This window comes from Hordeum vulgare, chromosome 4H, assembly GCF_904849725.1.
Source record: "Hordeum vulgare subsp. vulgare chromosome 4H, MorexV3_pseudomolecules_assembly, whole genome shotgun sequence".
In the NCBI taxonomy this organism is placed as follows: Eukaryota; Viridiplantae; Streptophyta; class Magnoliopsida; order Poales; family Poaceae; genus Hordeum; species Hordeum vulgare.
Window position 1 is genome coordinate 190449 of NC_058521.1, and position 16838 is coordinate 207286.

General features: G+C 47.9%; 4 protein-coding genes across 4 annotated transcripts; 1 reads left to right on the forward strand and 3 right to left on the reverse strand.

Annotated features, from left to right (window-relative positions):
* The first annotated feature begins 3570 nt into the window (after positions 1–3570).
* LOC123446782 (stomatin-like protein 2, mitochondrial) lies at positions 3571–6943 on the forward strand. The gene is made up of 8 exons (XM_045123324.1): positions 3571–4007; positions 4072–4221; positions 4397–4454; positions 4588–4680; positions 5433–5465; positions 6145–6236; positions 6348–6407; positions 6503–6943. Exons 1-8 carry the CDS (start codon positions 3618–3620, stop codon positions 6707–6709), a joined length of 1083 nt encoding a protein of 360 aa, XP_044979259.1. The 5' UTR covers positions 3571–3617; the 3' UTR covers positions 6710–6943.
* Positions 6944–7141: 198 nt separating this feature from the next.
* On the reverse strand, positions 7142–9315 carry LOC123446781 (probable serine/threonine-protein kinase PBL7). The gene is made up of 2 exons (XM_045123323.1): positions 8717–9315; positions 7142–8292 (listed from the first exon to the last, which is right to left on the reverse strand). The coding sequence occupies exons 1-2, from the start codon at positions 8973–8975 to the stop codon at positions 7229–7231; spliced, it is 1323 nt and encodes a 440-aa protein (XP_044979258.1). The 5' UTR covers positions 8976–9315; the 3' UTR covers positions 7142–7228.
* Positions 9316–9411: 96 nt separating this feature from the next.
* On the reverse strand, positions 9412–10734 carry LOC123446783. Its single transcript, XM_045123325.1, has 4 exons — positions 10591–10734; positions 10369–10509; positions 9828–10015; positions 9412–9723 (listed from the first exon to the last, which is right to left on the reverse strand). The coding sequence occupies exons 1-4, from the start codon at positions 10668–10670 to the stop codon at positions 9515–9517; spliced, it is 618 nt and encodes a 205-aa protein (XP_044979260.1). The 5' UTR covers positions 10671–10734; the 3' UTR covers positions 9412–9514.
* A 1457-nt stretch (positions 10735–12191) lies between these two features.
* LOC123446780 (glucomannan 4-beta-mannosyltransferase 1-like) lies at positions 12192–14917 on the reverse strand. The gene is made up of 2 exons (XM_045123322.1): positions 14260–14917; positions 12192–13739 (listed from the first exon to the last, which is right to left on the reverse strand). Exons 1-2 carry the CDS (start codon positions 14560–14562, stop codon positions 12429–12431), a joined length of 1614 nt encoding a protein of 537 aa, XP_044979257.1. The 5' UTR covers positions 14563–14917; the 3' UTR covers positions 12192–12428.
* Positions 14918–16838: the final 1921 nt, after the last annotated feature.

Here is a 16838-nt window from a genome sequence, read left to right on the forward strand (position 1 = left end):
GAAGACTACTCGTATTTGGCGTGTTGGCCCCTCGATAGATTATAGCGACAACCGACCCCTTCTTTTTGGACATGGACGCCGTCCACCTTCTTTGTCCACCGACCGCCTAAAATGACGTAAAAAATAATCTAAACCAAAGTAGTTGTTGCTAATCCAGGTTGTTAATTAAATATAGTAACGAAAAAGAGAGAGTAAAAATACAGGTGGTAGTCGTATATTCTTTCTATTCTTTCCCATGCACGCACCCATCGTCCAATCCTATAATAAAAACAACAATAGCAACGGCATGGTCATGGGCCAGGCGGGCCGAGAGAGCGTGAGGAGGAGCAAGTAGCGATTTTTCATGACAATTTTAGTTGCCGCGGATGGTGATATTTTCATACTAGCTTGAAAATTTCTTTGTAGATAAGGCATTCTTTTTAAAGAGAAAAAAGACTGCCATGGCTCAAACTGTTGGGAGGGCGTGCATAGTGAGTTCCTTGTCAGCGAATGGTGGGTAGATAGCATTATCGTTCAAAAAGAATATTGTATTGTTTATGAAGAAATATGTACAAGTAGAGTAAGTAATTTTGCATACGGATAGTTTAATAATCGAAAGTAAATAAATAAAAATAAGTGCATTCACATAATGAATAAGTAAGTAAGAAAAAGATAATAAGAAAAACTAGCAGGCCGGAAAGCACTCTGAGCTGGGCTCTTGCATTGGATTGATATATGCATTTGCAATACTATAGTGAAGAAAAGAATGTTTATCAGCAACTGATTATATAAACTAGTACAAATGCCGTGCGTTGCACCGGGCAAAAAATATCTCAAGGCTTTCCTACTAAAAGAATACTTTGCACCCTCGTACTAAAAACACTACACAATAGTGATTGATTCAATCTCTGAACCTAGCTATCTAAATCTACCTAATTGATCTTATTTCTTGATTCAATAGTAAGTAGCTGTAGCTTAATTTTCATTCGGTTTCAATGGACTAATTCAAGCATTATTTTTTGCTTAAAATGAAGCTATATGATAGAGGTTTTGTTATTTCTCTTATAAAATAAAAATGAAGCATTGTCGTATGTCCGAAGAAACTATTTACTTGCAGCTATAAATTCAAAAATGGGTGCGTTGAAAAAGGAAAACCCCACTAATTCGCGAGGCACATTCGTTAGCACTTCCGGGACTCAACTAAAAGCATCCCCTCTTGTTCAACAGCCCCACCTCAACAGAGCACTTGCAAATTATAATGAACAGATTTGCTCAGCTTCAGATTTTACAATCGATTGACACCAGCTGATATGATTCTCACTGCACGAAGAAACATTCAGTTCAACCCAGTAGATCCCGGCCTAGCTGTGGAACCGAATTGCTCTCTGCCCAAATTATTTACCGCAAGTAGTAGAACTGCGACCGATACAGGATCCTCCGATTGCCCTGCCCCGCTCCGCCAAAATTGGCCAGAGCGCGCCACGAGCGAGGAAAAATCCCGCTGAAAACTTGCCGGGAAGCAACAGGAGGTCACTCCGGAAGGTGGACCGCGACCCTAACAGCTCAAACGATCTGACTCTGACCAGAAACTCTGGTACGGAGCTCTGAAGGTCTGGAGCACCTACCATGTTGTTGTCCTTGGGCTGCTTCTTGTAGTATGCGAGGAGCTTGTTGTCGAGCACGAAGTAGCGGGTGTGGAAGAAGGACCTCCCGATCTTCCGCCGCCCGTACCGCACCATCCACCCCTCGTGACGCACCGCCGCAGCCGCCGCGTCGGGGCTGCTGCCCTTGGGCAGCAGCTCCCCGCTCCGCGCCGGGGCGTGGGCCGGCCTCGAGGGAGGGTCATCCCCTCTGCACGTCCGCCCGAGCTCCCCGCTCCTCGTCGCCTCCCTCCTCAAAGCCAACCGCCACTAACTCCATTTAGTGCATACTTACCTGCGGTGTATTCGAACTGGCCGGAATTTTCAACACCATGGTGTCGTTCCCCTTCTAAGATAGTGCCTTTGATGACCATCAACAATTTGTGTGACTGTCCATTATGTAAAATTGCGCAGAATTTAACCTCAACTATAAACATCTTGTGTGGTGGTCCTAAATTCCCTGTGTTTGAAATGTATGTCTGAAGACATTCAGAGTGATCAATAAAGCTTGATGTTCCCCTCATCATGAACTAATCTCCTCGAACATGAAGGGCCAGGACCTATCCACGCCGGCCGTTTCCTACACTCTACCCAAATCCACATTCAGGGACCATCCATCACAAACAAGTTGAAGTTCATCATGGGAGCGGCATGAGACATACATAATACGTACCCTCTGATCCTCCGTCGGTGTCGATGTCGGCGCTGGCGCCGCCGCGCTGCCCCTCCTGCTGCCGCTGCTGTACATTTGGTTTGAAGGGGGCTCCGTTGGGTGGCTCGACGCGCCGTAAGGGGACAGGCCCGTGCTCACCTGGTTGGCGTAAGATTTGCATAAGTTTGAGGCCTCGTTCGTGTGTACACATGCATACCAACGCCGTGCGGTGACGTGGAGAGGGCAGGCACGTACCATTGGATTTGGGAGTGGAGGTTGCGGGCACAGGCTTCTCTTGTACGAGTGCTTGGCTGGATCCGCCGGGCTCTAGAGCGCCGGCTTGAAGCCGCAGTGGTCCGCGGCGGCCGGCCTTGACAGGGCGCTTAGCGGGGGCTACGGCGGGGAGGTGGCAGAGGGCCCTGCCATTGAGCGCGTGCGACGACGGCGTGGCCGCGGACGGCCCTCCCCCCTTTTCTTTTGCTCCTCGATGCGGAGCTTCTCGAGATGCGCCACGCCGAGGCTGCGCTGCGGGATCTTCTTGGGTTTGCTCTTCCTCGACGCCCGCGCCACGCCGGTGGCCGCGCCGTTGTCTGCGCTGCCGCGCGCCGCCGCCTCCAGCCTCGCCGCCCCGCCGCATGGTGCGATGCGCCCGTCGCCAGATCCGGCCCGGATCGCCATGGATCCGGCCGCCCCACGCGCCCCTCGGCCTCGCCTCCACCTCTGACCACCGCCGCGACGCTCGCCGGCGCTGGAGCCGCCGTCGACGGACCGACCTCCTCCTCAGCCAGATCGGGACCGGACCATCCCGATCCACCCCCATCCCTAGACCGATGGAGGACAGGGTTTTTTTTTAAAAAAACAAAACGTTTTATTCCATTTAATCAGGGACTGCGGGTTGATTCATCGAAAACGGAGGGACTTTTTTCCAAAAATGCCATGACGGACAACCAGAAACCGTATTTGCTTTATTATTAATTAGGGAGAGATAAATAAATAAGTAAATCTCCCGGGTGAAAAAAGAGAGGAAAAGTCCTCCTCCTCCTGCTGGTGCATCTTTATTTCTTTCTTGCAAGGAAAGTATAAGTAGGTAATATAATAAGAAAAGAGAAGAAAATCGGCATCCGTCGGATCTCCATCCATCCGTCCGTCAGTCCTTCACCTGATTTCTTTCTTTCTTTTATTTTCTTTTCGAAAGGAAAGGAAAGGAAAGGAAAGGAAAACGATCGTTCAGACCCCTCCCTCTTATATATAAATGGATAATATAAATCCCGAGCCAGCCTTCTCGAATCGAATCAAATAATAAAATAAATTTCCTCTTCCTCTCGACTCGGATCGACTCGACTCCGATGGCGATGTCGACGGCGACCCGGATGCTGGCGCGCCGCGCCGTCCCCGGCCACCTCCTCCGCAACGCCAACCCCGCAGCCGCGACGGCGGCTCTGCTGCAACGGCGGTTGTACCGCGGGGGAGCGGACCCTGCGCCGTCCTTGTACCACCCGCCGCCGACCCCGGCGAACCTGGGCCTGAGCATCGTCCCGGAGAAGAAGGCGTTCGTGGTGGAGCGCTTCGGCAAGTACCTCAAGACGCTGCCGTCGGGGATCCACCTCCTCATGCCCGGCGTCGACCGCATCGCCTACGTCCACTCGCTCAAGGAGGAGGCCATCCCAATCCCAGACAACTCGGCAATCACAAAGGACAACGTATCAATACAGATCGGAGGAGTGCTATACGTCAAGGTTTCCTTCTTCTCTTCGATTCTTCTTCCTAATTGAATCTCGAATTGACGATGAATCGGAGCAGATCGTCGACCCCTACATGGCCTCGTACGGCGTCGAGAACCCCATCTATGCTGTCATCCAGCTTGCCCAGACAACAATGAGGAGTGAGCTTGGCAAGATCACCCTCGACAAGACCTTCGAGGAGAGGGACACGCTCAACTTAAACATTGTGGTACTTTTGCATACCTAACCTACCTGCCTTTTGCATACTTGAAAAATCTGGATGCTTATTACTAGGACATGACTTTGATTTATATCTCGACTATCATGCTTGGATTGGATTGGATTGCATTGCATTGCATTGGGTTGTGTGTGATTCATGTGCTCTCTTGTTTCCCCAACTACAGAAGTCAATCAATGAGGCAGCTGAAACTTGGGGTTTGAAGTGTCTTCGCTACGAAATCAGTATGCTTCTTTTCCTTCCTTCCTTCCTTCCTTTTTCAACTGTCTGTATGTATGGCACAATATATCATCTACTTATCCAACCACCACACAACATCACATTACTAATATACAATCTGTCTATCTATCTTTCTAGGGGACATCACTCCTCCAGATGGAGTCAAGAAGGCCATGGAGATGCAGGCCGCAGCAGAGCGCAAGAAACGTGCTCAGATCCTTGAGTCTGAAGGTAGCTTTTGCTAGCAACTTTATTGAAGCCGCTCTTCTCAGTTTCTATGTCATGTCATGAACAATGAATCCTGCTTGCTACCTACTGTACCTCTCATGTTGCTTCCCGACTGATTTTGCCAAGTATACAGTGGTTGATTTCGTTAGATGTCAGTTTGTGTTTTTATGTTATAAGTTGCACACTGAATCCTGCTGCCATACTAGTCCTAGTTGCACACTGATTCCATATACTAGTGCTAGATGTAAGCGGCAAATTAATAAATCCTGCTACCATACTGATGTTGCAACTAGATAACTGTCAGATTTCATCAGACCAAACTCCTATGGCAAGCTGCTCTTCAGTTTAATAAGCCATTCTGTTTTTATGTGATATAACTTCTACCTAACTGATGTTTACAAGTCCTCTGGTTCAGCGCATATTAGCTGACGGTTGCTTTTTTTTAAATTTGATTGAAAAGTTTTAAGAACCTTCTATGATTTGTTTGAGATTAGTTGCACACTGAATCCTGCTACCTCATGTTGACAAGTGCTCTTGTTTAGCCCATGTGCGATATATAGGTTGTAAATTATATCCCTGCTACCTCATCTTGAAGTGCCCTGGTTTAGCCCATGTGCGATATATAAGTTGTAAAATATATCCTGTTACCTGACTGATGTTGCACATTAGTGTTAAATTCTATCAGACCAAACTCTTATCACATAATAAGAAACTACAGATTTAACTCCAGGTTTTGATTTTTTCTCTTCTGTTAGGTGCTATGATGGAAAAAGCAAACAGAGCAAAGGGTACGTGGCATCTGTTTTATTTAGCCTGCTCCGCATATTCTGAAATATTTTTCCTGCTCGGCTTGTCAAAATACTACACTTCTTGCATACTTCTAGATAGATGCATGATTTGAGGAAATCCTGTTCCTCTGCCTTCTGCTGTCCAGCTATCTGGCATTATAAATTCATCTGGAAACACGCTATCCTTCCATTAAGATTTGTCAAATATTTGGGATTCTTTTATTCCTATGTTCTTAGGATATATAAGTAAAGGATAATACCGCCTCCTGGACTTGTTCTTAATATATATACTAGCATCTGCCTGCATGTATTTTTCCTCATCCACTTGAGGAGATTGAACCTGATGCATTTCTACACAAGGTTTAAATTATGTCTCACTTGTACAGAAGGTTCACTAAACACATGAGTTGTAGAGACATTCATCTAATGGCAATGAATTTCAGAAAACATCAAGTATTTCTAGCCCCTGCATTTTAGAACAGATATTGAGTTCTACTGTTTTTATTGTTTGACTATACATACTTGAAGAACTATTCTCATTATAGTGTCCCAGTTCACAAAACCAAAGTCTTGTCGTTTCTACTATTATTATTACTTGCTTTAAACATATTGTGATTGGTGGTGAAGCGTTTGCTTGCCTCTTGGACTTGTGCTTATTTATTTATTTTGTGGACACCAGGTGAAGCTGAAGCGATTCTTGCCAGGTCACAAGCCACTGCTGAAGGGATCAGGATGGTCTCTGAGTCGTTTAAAACTGAAGGCAGCACAGAGGTATCACGTTTTTCATGCAAAATCTTGATGGATTTCAAGTAAGAAAGATTTTGACGGTCCTTTTTTCCTTTTGCCTGACAAAACATACATTGCTTCTTGTAATTTGTGCAGGCTGCCAGCTTGAGGATTGCTGAACAGTACATCAGAGCATTCAGTGAACTGGCTAGAACTGTGAGTTGAATCTTAATGGTTACACGATTCTTGCGTTTGCTAGCTGATATGAAAACATCGTACTGATGCATGTGTGTTTTGCGAAAACTGTGCAGACGAACACGATGCTTCTCCCCAGCGACGCAGGCAATCCGGGGACAATGATTGCTCAGGCCCTTCAGATATACAACCACACGTACAAGCAGAAACTGACGCTGGGAAGCCCCAGCCCCAGCAAGCAGGCGGTGGCGGCAGAAGAGGCTGATTTGTCCCTTGGGATGCCATCCGTGAGCGACCTCGGCACCTTTCCGCACCAGAAGTAAAGCAGTTTTTTTTTTTTTTACTGTTTTGTTAGGGAGGAATGGATAGCTAGACTGGATAGATAGATTGCTAGGGAGGCAGTGCAACTGGGTCACGAGTGAAGATTTGCTGATTAGGTAGGTCGGTCGGTTAGGAGCAGCTTGAGAGCAAGCTTTTTGTGTGTCTATATGAATGGGTGGTGTTAGATGCAGAACCTTTGAATATGTTGCATGAGATATTTGCGGTTTTGGTCTTTACCCTTTGTTGCAAATGCCTTAAGGTTTTTTTCTCTCTGAAGTCTGAAGTTTTTGTTGCGTACGTTTTGGCATGAAAATGTAAATCTGATAAGAAGCTGCGCGCAAGGTGAAATCTGCTGCCTAAATCTCTTGTTTGTTTTGCATATGATATGATGTTGCTTATTATTATTATTATTATTAAATCTTATCCCGCGGGCATGCACAAACCAGGTACTAGTTGTAGAAATAATCGATCAAATGACAAGAACGCACTTGCATATATACATGTTGCACAGATATGCATAACTAGCCAGTGGCATCATCCTTGGGTGGTGACTCTTGTTGATGGGAAGGGGAAGGGGAAGGGGAAGGGGAAGGCTTGTCGACGCCGGTGAGGTAGTCGAGCGCGGTGACGACGTCGGCGATGGAGGGGCGCATGGTGGCATCCTCCTGCAGGCACATTGCGGAGATGGCGAGCGCCTGGTAGAGCCCCTTGGTGGGGTAGGCGCCGCGGAGCAGCGGGTCTGCCATCTCCCTGAAGCGCTTCTTGCTCTTAAACCGCGGCGCCGCCCACTGCACAAGGTTGTGCTCATCATGCGGCCTGGAAGTGTCGATGACCCTCCGGCCCGTGATGATCTCGAGGAAGACGACACCGAAGCTATAGACGTCGGACATGGTGGTGAGCTTCCCCGTGAGGGCATACTCAGGGGCGCAGTAGCCGTATGTGCCCATAACTCTGGTGGAGACGTGGGTCTTGTCGCCGACGGGTCCGACCTTGGCGAGGCCAAAGTCGGAGAGATGGGCGCGGAAGCAGGTGTCGAGGAGGATGTTGGAGGCCTTGAAGTCGCGGTAGATGACGGGCGGGCCTGGGCGGCGGGAGGCGTCGTGGAGGTACTCGAGACCCCGGGCAGCGCCCTGCGCGATGCGCATGCGCGTGGCCCAGTCGAGCCCCGGGGAGGAGGGCGGGAGGTCCAGGAGGTGGTCCTCGAGGGAGCCTTGTGGCATGAACTCATAGACGAGCATGCGGTGGTCGGCGTCGGCGCAGTAGCCGATGAGGGTGACGAGGTGGGGGTGCTTGAGGAGGCTGAGCATGAGCACCTCCACCAGGAACTCGCGCGTGCCCTGCAGCCCGTTGCGGTCCAGTTGCTTCACCGCCACCTCCGTCCCCTTCCCCTTCCCCTTTCCGTCCCCGTCCCGCAGCCGCCCACGGTACACCGGCCCGAACCCGCCCTCGCCCAGCATCGAGTCCACCCGGAACCCGCCGCTGGCCTCCGACAGCTCCGCGTACGTGAATGATCGCGCGGTCACCGTCTCCTCCTTGTTCATCCCCAGGATCTCGTCAGCCACCCGCCGGTTGTGCTGGTACGTCACTGCAAATTACATTGCAAATCTCATTTCATTCATCCATTCATTCTAGTCTCGCATTATATATGTGCCTTCAACTTTAATCATCTGTCATCATTTTGTAAACCTATTATATATCCACTAATTTTTGCTTATACAAGGTCATCTTGTATTTCAAATCTTTGACCATCAATTTTACCAACAGGGGATAGATGAGAAAAATACTACGTACTAGTATATAATTGCAGATTCCATTGGCCTGACCCAGGAAAGCTAGACAAAAAACAGGAGGTGATCTTTTGTATATATTAGAAAACAAGAAAATGCCTTGTGTGATGGTGATTTTGTGTCACATTATTACATATCTTATAAAAGAAAACAAAACGTAATAGTAATATCATGGATGTATGGATAGATTTTTCTATGTAACTCGAACGGAGGGAGGGATACCTGATTCTGCAACGATCTCATTGACGAGGGTGGCAAGGTTATTGTTGTTGGTGGTGGCGGCGGTGCCGGCGCCGTCCTCTTCACGATGATCATCATCTCGTCGCAACAGATTAGGAGGACGGACGGTGACGGTGGGAGCATCTCGAGGAGGTGGCTTCTTTGTTGAAGCAACAGCCGCCGGAGCACCGCCACGGCCACCACCATGATCCTGATCCGGGAGCTTGTCGGCGCCGGACTGGAAGCAACACAAGATGCCCATCCTTGATTCCTTGCTTGCTTGCTAGGTGGTGAATGCTTGAGCAAATTCTCTTCTACTACCTAACGATACATAGAAAGAATTTGCCCAAGCATTCAATCCAATCCAATCCGATTCTTGGATCCGATCCCAATCGACACGATCGACGAGCATGGTCATTGGCCGGCCCGCCGGAATCCATGCCACCCCCACGCCAAACAAAGGTAGGGTGGGTTCATGGTTTGCCCTGCTGGCTGGCCTAGCACCAACTGCATGCTTACCCCTCCCCTCCCCTCCTCTCCTCTCCTAATTTTGGACACCACATTTCTTTCTTTCTTCCTTTCTTTCTTTCTTTCTTTCAAGATAAGATGCACATGGGATATGATTCATCTCCAGTTAGTTCACTACTAGTAGGAGGGGGTAGATGATTTACTTACGCCCACACCAGTGAGTCAAGTGATGCTCAATTCAATTATTATTGCCACCTCCATCAAAACCAAATTTCTATATCCGTTCCTTTTGTCGCAACAACAAGAAAAGAAAAGAAAAGAAAGGCTCGACTCTCAACTGATTTTCCCACCACCAGCAGTACTACTAGTCTTACACTCGTTGTCGTCGTCATGAGCAGCGCTGGTCATCAGGTCGAGGTTCATCACGAGTGGTTGCCGCTGATGGCCGTCATCATCTGAAGGTAGTGCTTGCAGTTCCAGGCGAGCATCCATGGCCAGTATCTCCCAGTCGTGGTGGCGCAGAAACGAAAGCACGCCATCCTCTTTTATTATGCACAAGCACAAGACAGCACAAGATAAATCAGACATGAGCCATACATATCAAGGGAGTCTGAAACAAGAACAAAAAAAAGGAGAGGTGAGTAACCTCCATTCCGGATGGCCTCGATGTGAAAGACTCCCGACCCCCGTGGGCCGGTCACCGGGAACGTGCACGACACGGATCGGCGGCGATGACCCAGAACGACGGACGCATCGTACCATGGCCCTCTAGCTATAGGCAGCCCAATGGCTTGTACGACCTCTGGGTTGTCGGTAGCCTTGTCGAGCGCCTTCCTGGATGGTTGTAGTTGTACGTATGAGCATCATCATCATCATCATGATAGAAAAGATGAAAGATTTAATAAGAGATGTATATGCTTTTTGTTGGTGCATATTTATTTGATTTCCCTAACTGAAAAACCTGCATACTAGAGATACAGTAGAGCAGAGTAGAGTAGAGTAGAGAAGAGGCATGATAAAATGTTGAATCTAGTACAGTATGTATCTAGCTAGCTAGCTAGCTAGCAGTTGTATATACGTATAATATATGGAAAGAAAGAAAGAAAGAAAGAAAGTATAATTGATTGAATCTAGACTAGAGAGGAGATGCAGATGCAGTAGAAGAGAGGTTAGTAGAAGAGAGAGACGTGGTGCATCCGTGGAAGATTGCGAGGTCGTTGATGGCACTGAGGGCGACTCCCCCGGCCAGGCTCAGGGCACCGATGGTCACCACCCTCTTCCTCCGGATCTGACTCTTGCTCTCTCCGGCGGCACCCGCAGAGGAGGAGCTGAAACCCAAGCAAACAAGATGAGTGCGGTGCGGGGAGCAGAGGAATCTTAGAGAGGAGATGGGTTGCTGCTTTGCTTACCGACCGGATCCTTTTGATGGACGGACGCCGGCGAGCCGCCCTAGGAGCTTGCTCGTCCTCGTCCACGCCGCCGGCCACATTTCTTCCCCCTTGTCACTTTTTTTTCCCTTTCATGCGAGCTGCGATTGATAACTTAACTGAGAACTGGGTCTGGGCTTCACTGACCAGCTCGGGCCTTTATCCAGTGGGCCCGAGGGAAAGGCAGGCCCAACGAAGCTATTTCATCTTCTCCAACAAGGCCTATCCAGTGGGCCACACATCGGGCCTTCATCCAGTGGGCCCGAGGGAGAGGCGGGCCCAACGAAGCTATCTCATCTTCTCCAACAAGGCCTATCCAGTGGGCCACACATCGGGCCTTCATCCAGTGGGCCCGAGGGAGAGGCGGGCCCAACGAAGCTATCTCATCTTCTCCAACAAGGCCTATCCAGTGGGCCACACATCGGGCCTTCATCCAGTGGGCCCGAGGGAGAGGCCGGCCCAACGAAGCTATCTCATCTTCTCCAACAAGGCATATCCAGTGGGCCACACATCGGGCCTTCATCCAGTGGGCCCGAGGGAGAGGCAGGCCCAACGAAGCTATCTCATCTTCTCCAACAAAGGCATATCCAGTGGGCCACACATCGGGCCTTCATCCAGTGGGCCCGAGGGAGAGGCAGGCCCAACGAAGCTATCTCATCTTCTCCAACAAGGCATATCCAGTGGGCCACACATCGGGCCTTCATCCAGTGGGCCCGAGGGAGAGGCAGGCCCAACGAAGCTATCTCATCTTCTCCAACAAGGCATATCCAGTGGGCCACACATCGGGCCTTCATCCAGTGGGCCCGAGGGAGAGGCAGGCCCAACGAAGCTATCTCATCTTCTCCAACAAGGCATATCCAGTGGGCCACACATCGGGCCTTCATCCAGTGGGCCCGAGGGAGAGGCAGGCCCAACGAAGCTATCTCATCTTCTCCAACAAGGCCTATCCAGTGGGCCACACATCGGGCCTTCATCCAGTGGCCCCGAGGGAGAGGCAGGCCCAACGAAGCTATCTCATCTTCTCCAACAAGGCATATCGAGTGGGCCACACATCGGGCCTTCAATACGCCACCTCTTCTTCTTCTTTAAAAACAAAATCCCAATACGTAAATAAATTCTTATCTTCTTCTTAAAAAAAAACCTCATCCCATCTCATCTCACTGGATTAATTTGTTTTTTTCTTTCTCATCTTCAACACGCCAAAAGCAAAATTAATTTGTTTTACTTTTGTCACTTTTAGCTTTTGACCATGTATCACAATTGCCACGTCACAAAATAATAATTATGATAATTGCCAAAAGCTAAGAGTGGCAAAAATAAAATGTTAAAATCTAAAGTGACATATTTTTTTTTTTGGCAAAAGCTAGAGTGGTAAAAAAAAATCCTATTCACGTACGTCCTACTGTGTATACAAACAAACAAATGGCTTCGAATGCAACTGTATATATATTGCCATCTTCATTCGGATTCGATCATTCATCTTTGTATGAAAAAGAAAGAAAGAAACTGTAGGTAGGTTTTCACCAACATGTATGTATATATAGAAAATGCATGCCTTTTAAATTTACTGCCTGACAACAAACTGAAATGAGATTAATTATTATTGGTTTTGTACTAGCTAGCTACTAGTACACGATGCGAGCAAAATGGATGAATGAATATAATACAGTATATATAATTGACGAAGCAGGCAAGCAATTGTCCTGCTCCATCTCTATCTGGAAATTATTTAGTAACGCGATACAACTAGGTATGTATGTATGTATGTATATTATTGGTACAACAACATGCATGCTGACTGCAGAAGGCAAAATTCAGATTCATTGGGATCCGACGTAGCCGAATCCGATGACGAATGCGGCGGCGGACTGCATGAGGAGGTAGACATAGAAGTGGTCATGGCCGAAGACGATGTCGTAGACGGCGCAGTAGAGCAGGCAGAGCCCCATCACCATCTCCGGGACAAGGAAACCGCTGCTGTTGCTCTGGCTCTTCTTCTTCTTCTTCATGGCCGCCTGCGCCTGCTTGTTAACGTTGGTGGCCATGGTCGTGGTGGTAGCAGAAGCAGCGGCAGACCCACCGAGCTTCTCTGTGACGACCCACTCGTTTGCGCGGCTGGCCTCGACGAGCCCGATGACGGTGGCCTTGGAGCGGTGCATGGACATGACGTTCTCGAAGAGGATCCAGAAGACGAGCAGGTGCCATGACCTCGGGGTGCACACGGCGTTGAGCAGGGTGATGATGGCGGGCACGTACATGGCCACGTACTTTGGGAGGCGCACCTGGCCCTGGCCGCCGACGAGCACGTAGGCCGGGATGACGACGCAGTAGAAGAGGAATGTCACGAGGTGCGCCACCACCTTCCTGACGAAGAAGAAGCCGTAGAGCACGTGGAGCTTCTTCCACGCCGACACCTGCCGGCTGGCGACAATCTCCCAGAACATCTTGCGCATCAGGTTGGCCGGCCCGCACGACCAGCGGTGCTGCTGGTACCGGTATGCCTTGAAGCTGCTGGGCAGCTCGTTGCGCACCTGCACGTCGCCGGCGTAGACGAACTTCCACCCCCGCATGGACGCCCGGACGGCCAGGTCCATGTCCTCGACGGTGGTGCGGTCCTTCCACCCCCCGGCGTCGGCCAGGGCGTGCACCCGCCACACCCCAGCGGTGCCGTTGAAGCCGAAGAAGCCGTGGCAGGCGGAGCCGACCTCCTGCTCCACGGAGAAGTGGTAGTCGAGGGACATCTCCTGGATGCGGGTGAGGATGCACTCGTCCGCGTTGACGAACCGCCACCGCGCCTGCACCAGCGCCACGGACGGGTCGGCCTGGAGGAGCGGCACGGTGCGGCGGAGGAAGTCGGCGTCGGGCTGGAAGTCGGCGTCGAAGACGGCCACGTACTCGCAGTCCTTGGCGTAGGTCTTCTTGAGGCCTTCACGCATGGCACCGGCCTTGTAGCCGCTCCGGTTGCTGCGGTTCTCGTAACGGATGTGCACGCCCTTGCCAGCCCACCGCCGGCACTCCGCCTCCACCAGCGACCGGATGCCGGCGTCCGTCGAGTCGTCCAGCACCTGGATCACAAGCTTGTCCGACGGCCACCACAGACCGCACGCCGCGCCGATCGAAAGACGGTACACCTGTTTAATCATCATGCCATGCCATGCATCACCCAATTCATCGATTCAGTCGTCGTCATTGCATGCATGGTGCAAACTACTACTCCAAACAAACAACAAACAAAAACAAACAAACAAACAAACTACTATCAATTTCGTAGCTAGCTAGCAGAGAGAGATAGTTGACTCTTGTCTTACATGCCGCCGTTACTTATAGTATTATTTATTGATGTACTCTACTTTTTAATCTTGTCTTTGAGTGAATTTGGATGGACCGAACGTAGCCAACAAGAGTTAGTTCATATACTCCATTATATATGTGCAACAATTACAGTTGTACTTATGCATGCATATAGCAACAGCTTTTGCATGATTGATTTTTTTTTTGAAGAAAGCTACAAAAACATGCACGCGGTCTCTATGCATGATGGATCATCATATGCGTGCAGTAAGTAACAGCACGCATAGCAAGCAGGACTAGTCATGCATATCATATCAAAACTCAAAACCATCATACATAGAGGAGCAATAGATAATTGACCTGCTTCTCGTTGAACATGGGGATCTGGATGAGAACCATGGGCCGGTCTGCGCCGCCGGTCTCCAGGTCGTCGATGTCGTCGTCGTCCTTGTTCTTCTGGTTGCGGCTGCAATGGCGTTGACGGCGTCGGTTGTTGAGCCAGAGCACGGCGACGATGATCCCCATGTAGAGGCGCTCGGCGAAGAGCATGAGGGACATGGCGGCGCAGAGGTAGATGGACAGCTGAAGCAGGGGCACCACCACCGCGTACCGCACCACCGCCCACGCCGCACGCGCCATGGTCACCATGCTCACCCCCTTCATCTTCTTCCTCCTCCTCCTCCTCCTCCTCCTTTTAGAATAGAATAGAATAGAATAGAATAGAAAAAGAAAAGAGAAAAAGATTGTTCTTCCTCCTCCCAATCCCAATTGATTGAGTTGGATGGGTGGATGGATTACAGAAGAGTTTCCTTGGCTAAACTCAATTTGGTGGAGGCTAAGTATATAGGGGCCGGCCGCGTGAGTATGTAGTATATTGCAATTAATTAATTAAATATAAAAAACACAAAAGGGAAGGTTATAAAGTCGGCCATGGCTGGCACGCGGTGAAACAATGCACAGTTGAGGCTGCACTGCAGCGTGATGTAGTATGTATGTATATATGCTGCCTGATGAGTACGTCTACATACCACTGTATATGTACATATATATACATTAAAAAGGCATAACAGAAAGAGAAAGCTGAGCTGTACGTAAATACTTATGTATGTACGTAAATGAAGAATGAGTGGTATACAGCTAATAATCCAGCCAGCGCAGGCCTCGCTCTCTATCTATTCTACCTATTCTATCGTATCTGTCTTTGTTTCTTTTCTATATCTATCTATCTAGTGAGTACGTACGATAGTGGTACGTACAACGTCTCCAGCATTACTACTGCTTGCATCTCTAAAAAAAGTCAGAGAGAAAGAAAGAAATAAACACTAGCAATCGGTGCTAACTTGATCGATCCATCTATCTATCAATCTATCTATCTATGTAGCCACAATGCATACCAGCCACAAGAATGAATGCATGCACCGAACGACCAGGCCGGCTCTTCCTACAAATTTCCTACAAACTAATATAAGAGTGTTTAGATAACTAAAATAGTGATCTAAACGCTTTTATATTAGTTTACGGAGGGAGTACTAGAGAAGATATGTATGTACATACGTGCTTACCCAAAAGTCAGAGTAAACCACTTGATTTGTAAGTATATTGACATTGATTAATTGATTGATGGTTGAAGAAAGGAAAAAGTTCATTTTAAACCCTGAATTCATATTGTTCTATGGCTAAACTCTTATGACGCTCAATCCATATTGCCTTTAACATCACCTCGCCTACTAGCATTAACATGTATTTGGGACGTGGCTGGACGGGGTTAACGTTCGTTTAGCCAAACTAACTCGAGTTGGAATATCCGCACTTTTGTGGGCTATATGAAACTGTAGAAATGACCTAGTTTTTAATAGACAACATTGTATTAATTTTTTACAGGTCATCTTCAGGACTACGACCTTGATCCGCATGTGGTCCTTACTCACTCCTGTGGAAACCAGGGAGCCTTTGGTTACTGGGTGTGCCCGATGGGAGATGGTAGCTCAGGCTATCTTCAGCCATATGGATGGCGACATGCTGATAGAATAGGAAGTTAGCCAACTTCACCTATTTATATCTTTTCATTTGAGCATTGATCGCCTTGTAATTTCTGCTCACGGATTACCGTTAGACTATGTACTTGCTTTGGATTATTCCGGTTTTTAATAAAGGGCTGCATGCATCATCGATGCAGAGGCCGGGGCGATGCCTCCTTTTCAAAAAAAAAAAACCCCTGAATTCATAGAGGTTCGGCGAATCAAACCCTCAAGTCCAAATCCCTGTCGTTTGCACCCTAAACTATACGATCCCGGTTTAAATTGGACCTTGAGACACAAAAATACCCATGGGAAAAATGTCAACCGGGATTCGGCTGGCTGATGGGCCAAGGAGCGCGTTGGATCGGCCCATTTTTTTGTTAGTCTGCTAAAAAAAGGCTGCCGCAGGGTTAAAAAAATAAAAAACAAAAAAAGTGAACACAAAAAGTTTATAAAAGCGAAAAACTTAATAAAAAAGGCTGCCCTTTTTCAAAAAATGAAAATGTATATAAAAAATAAAATGAAAATGAAATTTTTGAAAAAGAAGAGTAAAAAAAGGAAAAAAAAACATACGCTGGACAGCTGCAGCAGCTGGAGCTAAAGTCAGCGGCTCTATATTGACCAGCAAATGTGATTTTTCAGGTTAGAACGTACAAGTAGTAGTGATGCAGCAAAAACTTTCCTGTTAAAAAAATAGAGCATGTGTAATTTTCTGTGTGGCATTTCAAAATATATTTAAATATTATAAAAATAATACATGGCATTTCAAAATATATTTAAATATTATAAAAATATTATCTGACATTTTAAAATATATTTAAATATTATAAAAATAGTACGTGACATTTCAAAATATATTTAAATATTATAAAAATAGTACGTGTCATTTAAAAATATATTTATATATTATAAAATAGTATG

Bases quoted from the DNA above. Each gene is read 5' to 3' on its own strand.
- LOC123446783 (XM_045123325.1), bottom strand. From the start codon at position 10,670: ATGTGGCCGGCGGCGTGGACGAGGACGAGCAAGCTCCTAGGGCGGCTC. The intron at 10,016-10,368 runs GTCTCTCTCTTC...ACAACCATCCAG, and splicing joins ATCTTCCACGGATGCACCAC to GAAGGCGCTCGACAAGGCTA. The intron at 9,724-9,827 runs GTTACTCACCTC...GCATAATAAAAG, and splicing joins CGAGGCCATCCGGAATGGAG to AGGATGGCGTGCTTTCGTTT.
- LOC123446781 (XM_045123323.1), bottom strand. From the start codon at position 8,975: ATGGGCATCTTGTGTTGCTTCCAGTCCGGCGCCGACAAGCTCCCGGAT. The intron at 8,293-8,716 runs GTATCCCTCCCT...TGTAATTTGCAG, and splicing joins TGAGATCGTTGCAGAATCAG to TGACGTACCAGCACAACCGG.
- LOC123446782 (XM_045123324.1), top strand. From the start codon at position 3,618: ATGGCGATGTCGACGGCGACCCGGATGCTGGCGCGCCGCGCCGTCCCC. The intron at 4,008-4,071 runs GTTTCCTTCTTC...GAATCGGAGCAG, and splicing joins GAGGAGTGCTATACGTCAAG to ATCGTCGACCCCTACATGGC. The intron at 6,237-6,347 runs GTATCACGTTTT...TAATTTGTGCAG, and splicing joins AAACTGAAGGCAGCACAGAG to GCTGCCAGCTTGAGGATTGC.
- LOC123446780 (XM_045123322.1), bottom strand. From the start codon at position 14,562: ATGAAGGGGGTGAGCATGGTGACCATGGCGCGTGCGGCGTGGGCGGTG. The intron at 13,740-14,259 runs GTCAATTATCTA...ATGATTAAACAG, and splicing joins CCATGTTCAACGAGAAGCAG to GTGTACCGTCTTTCGATCGG.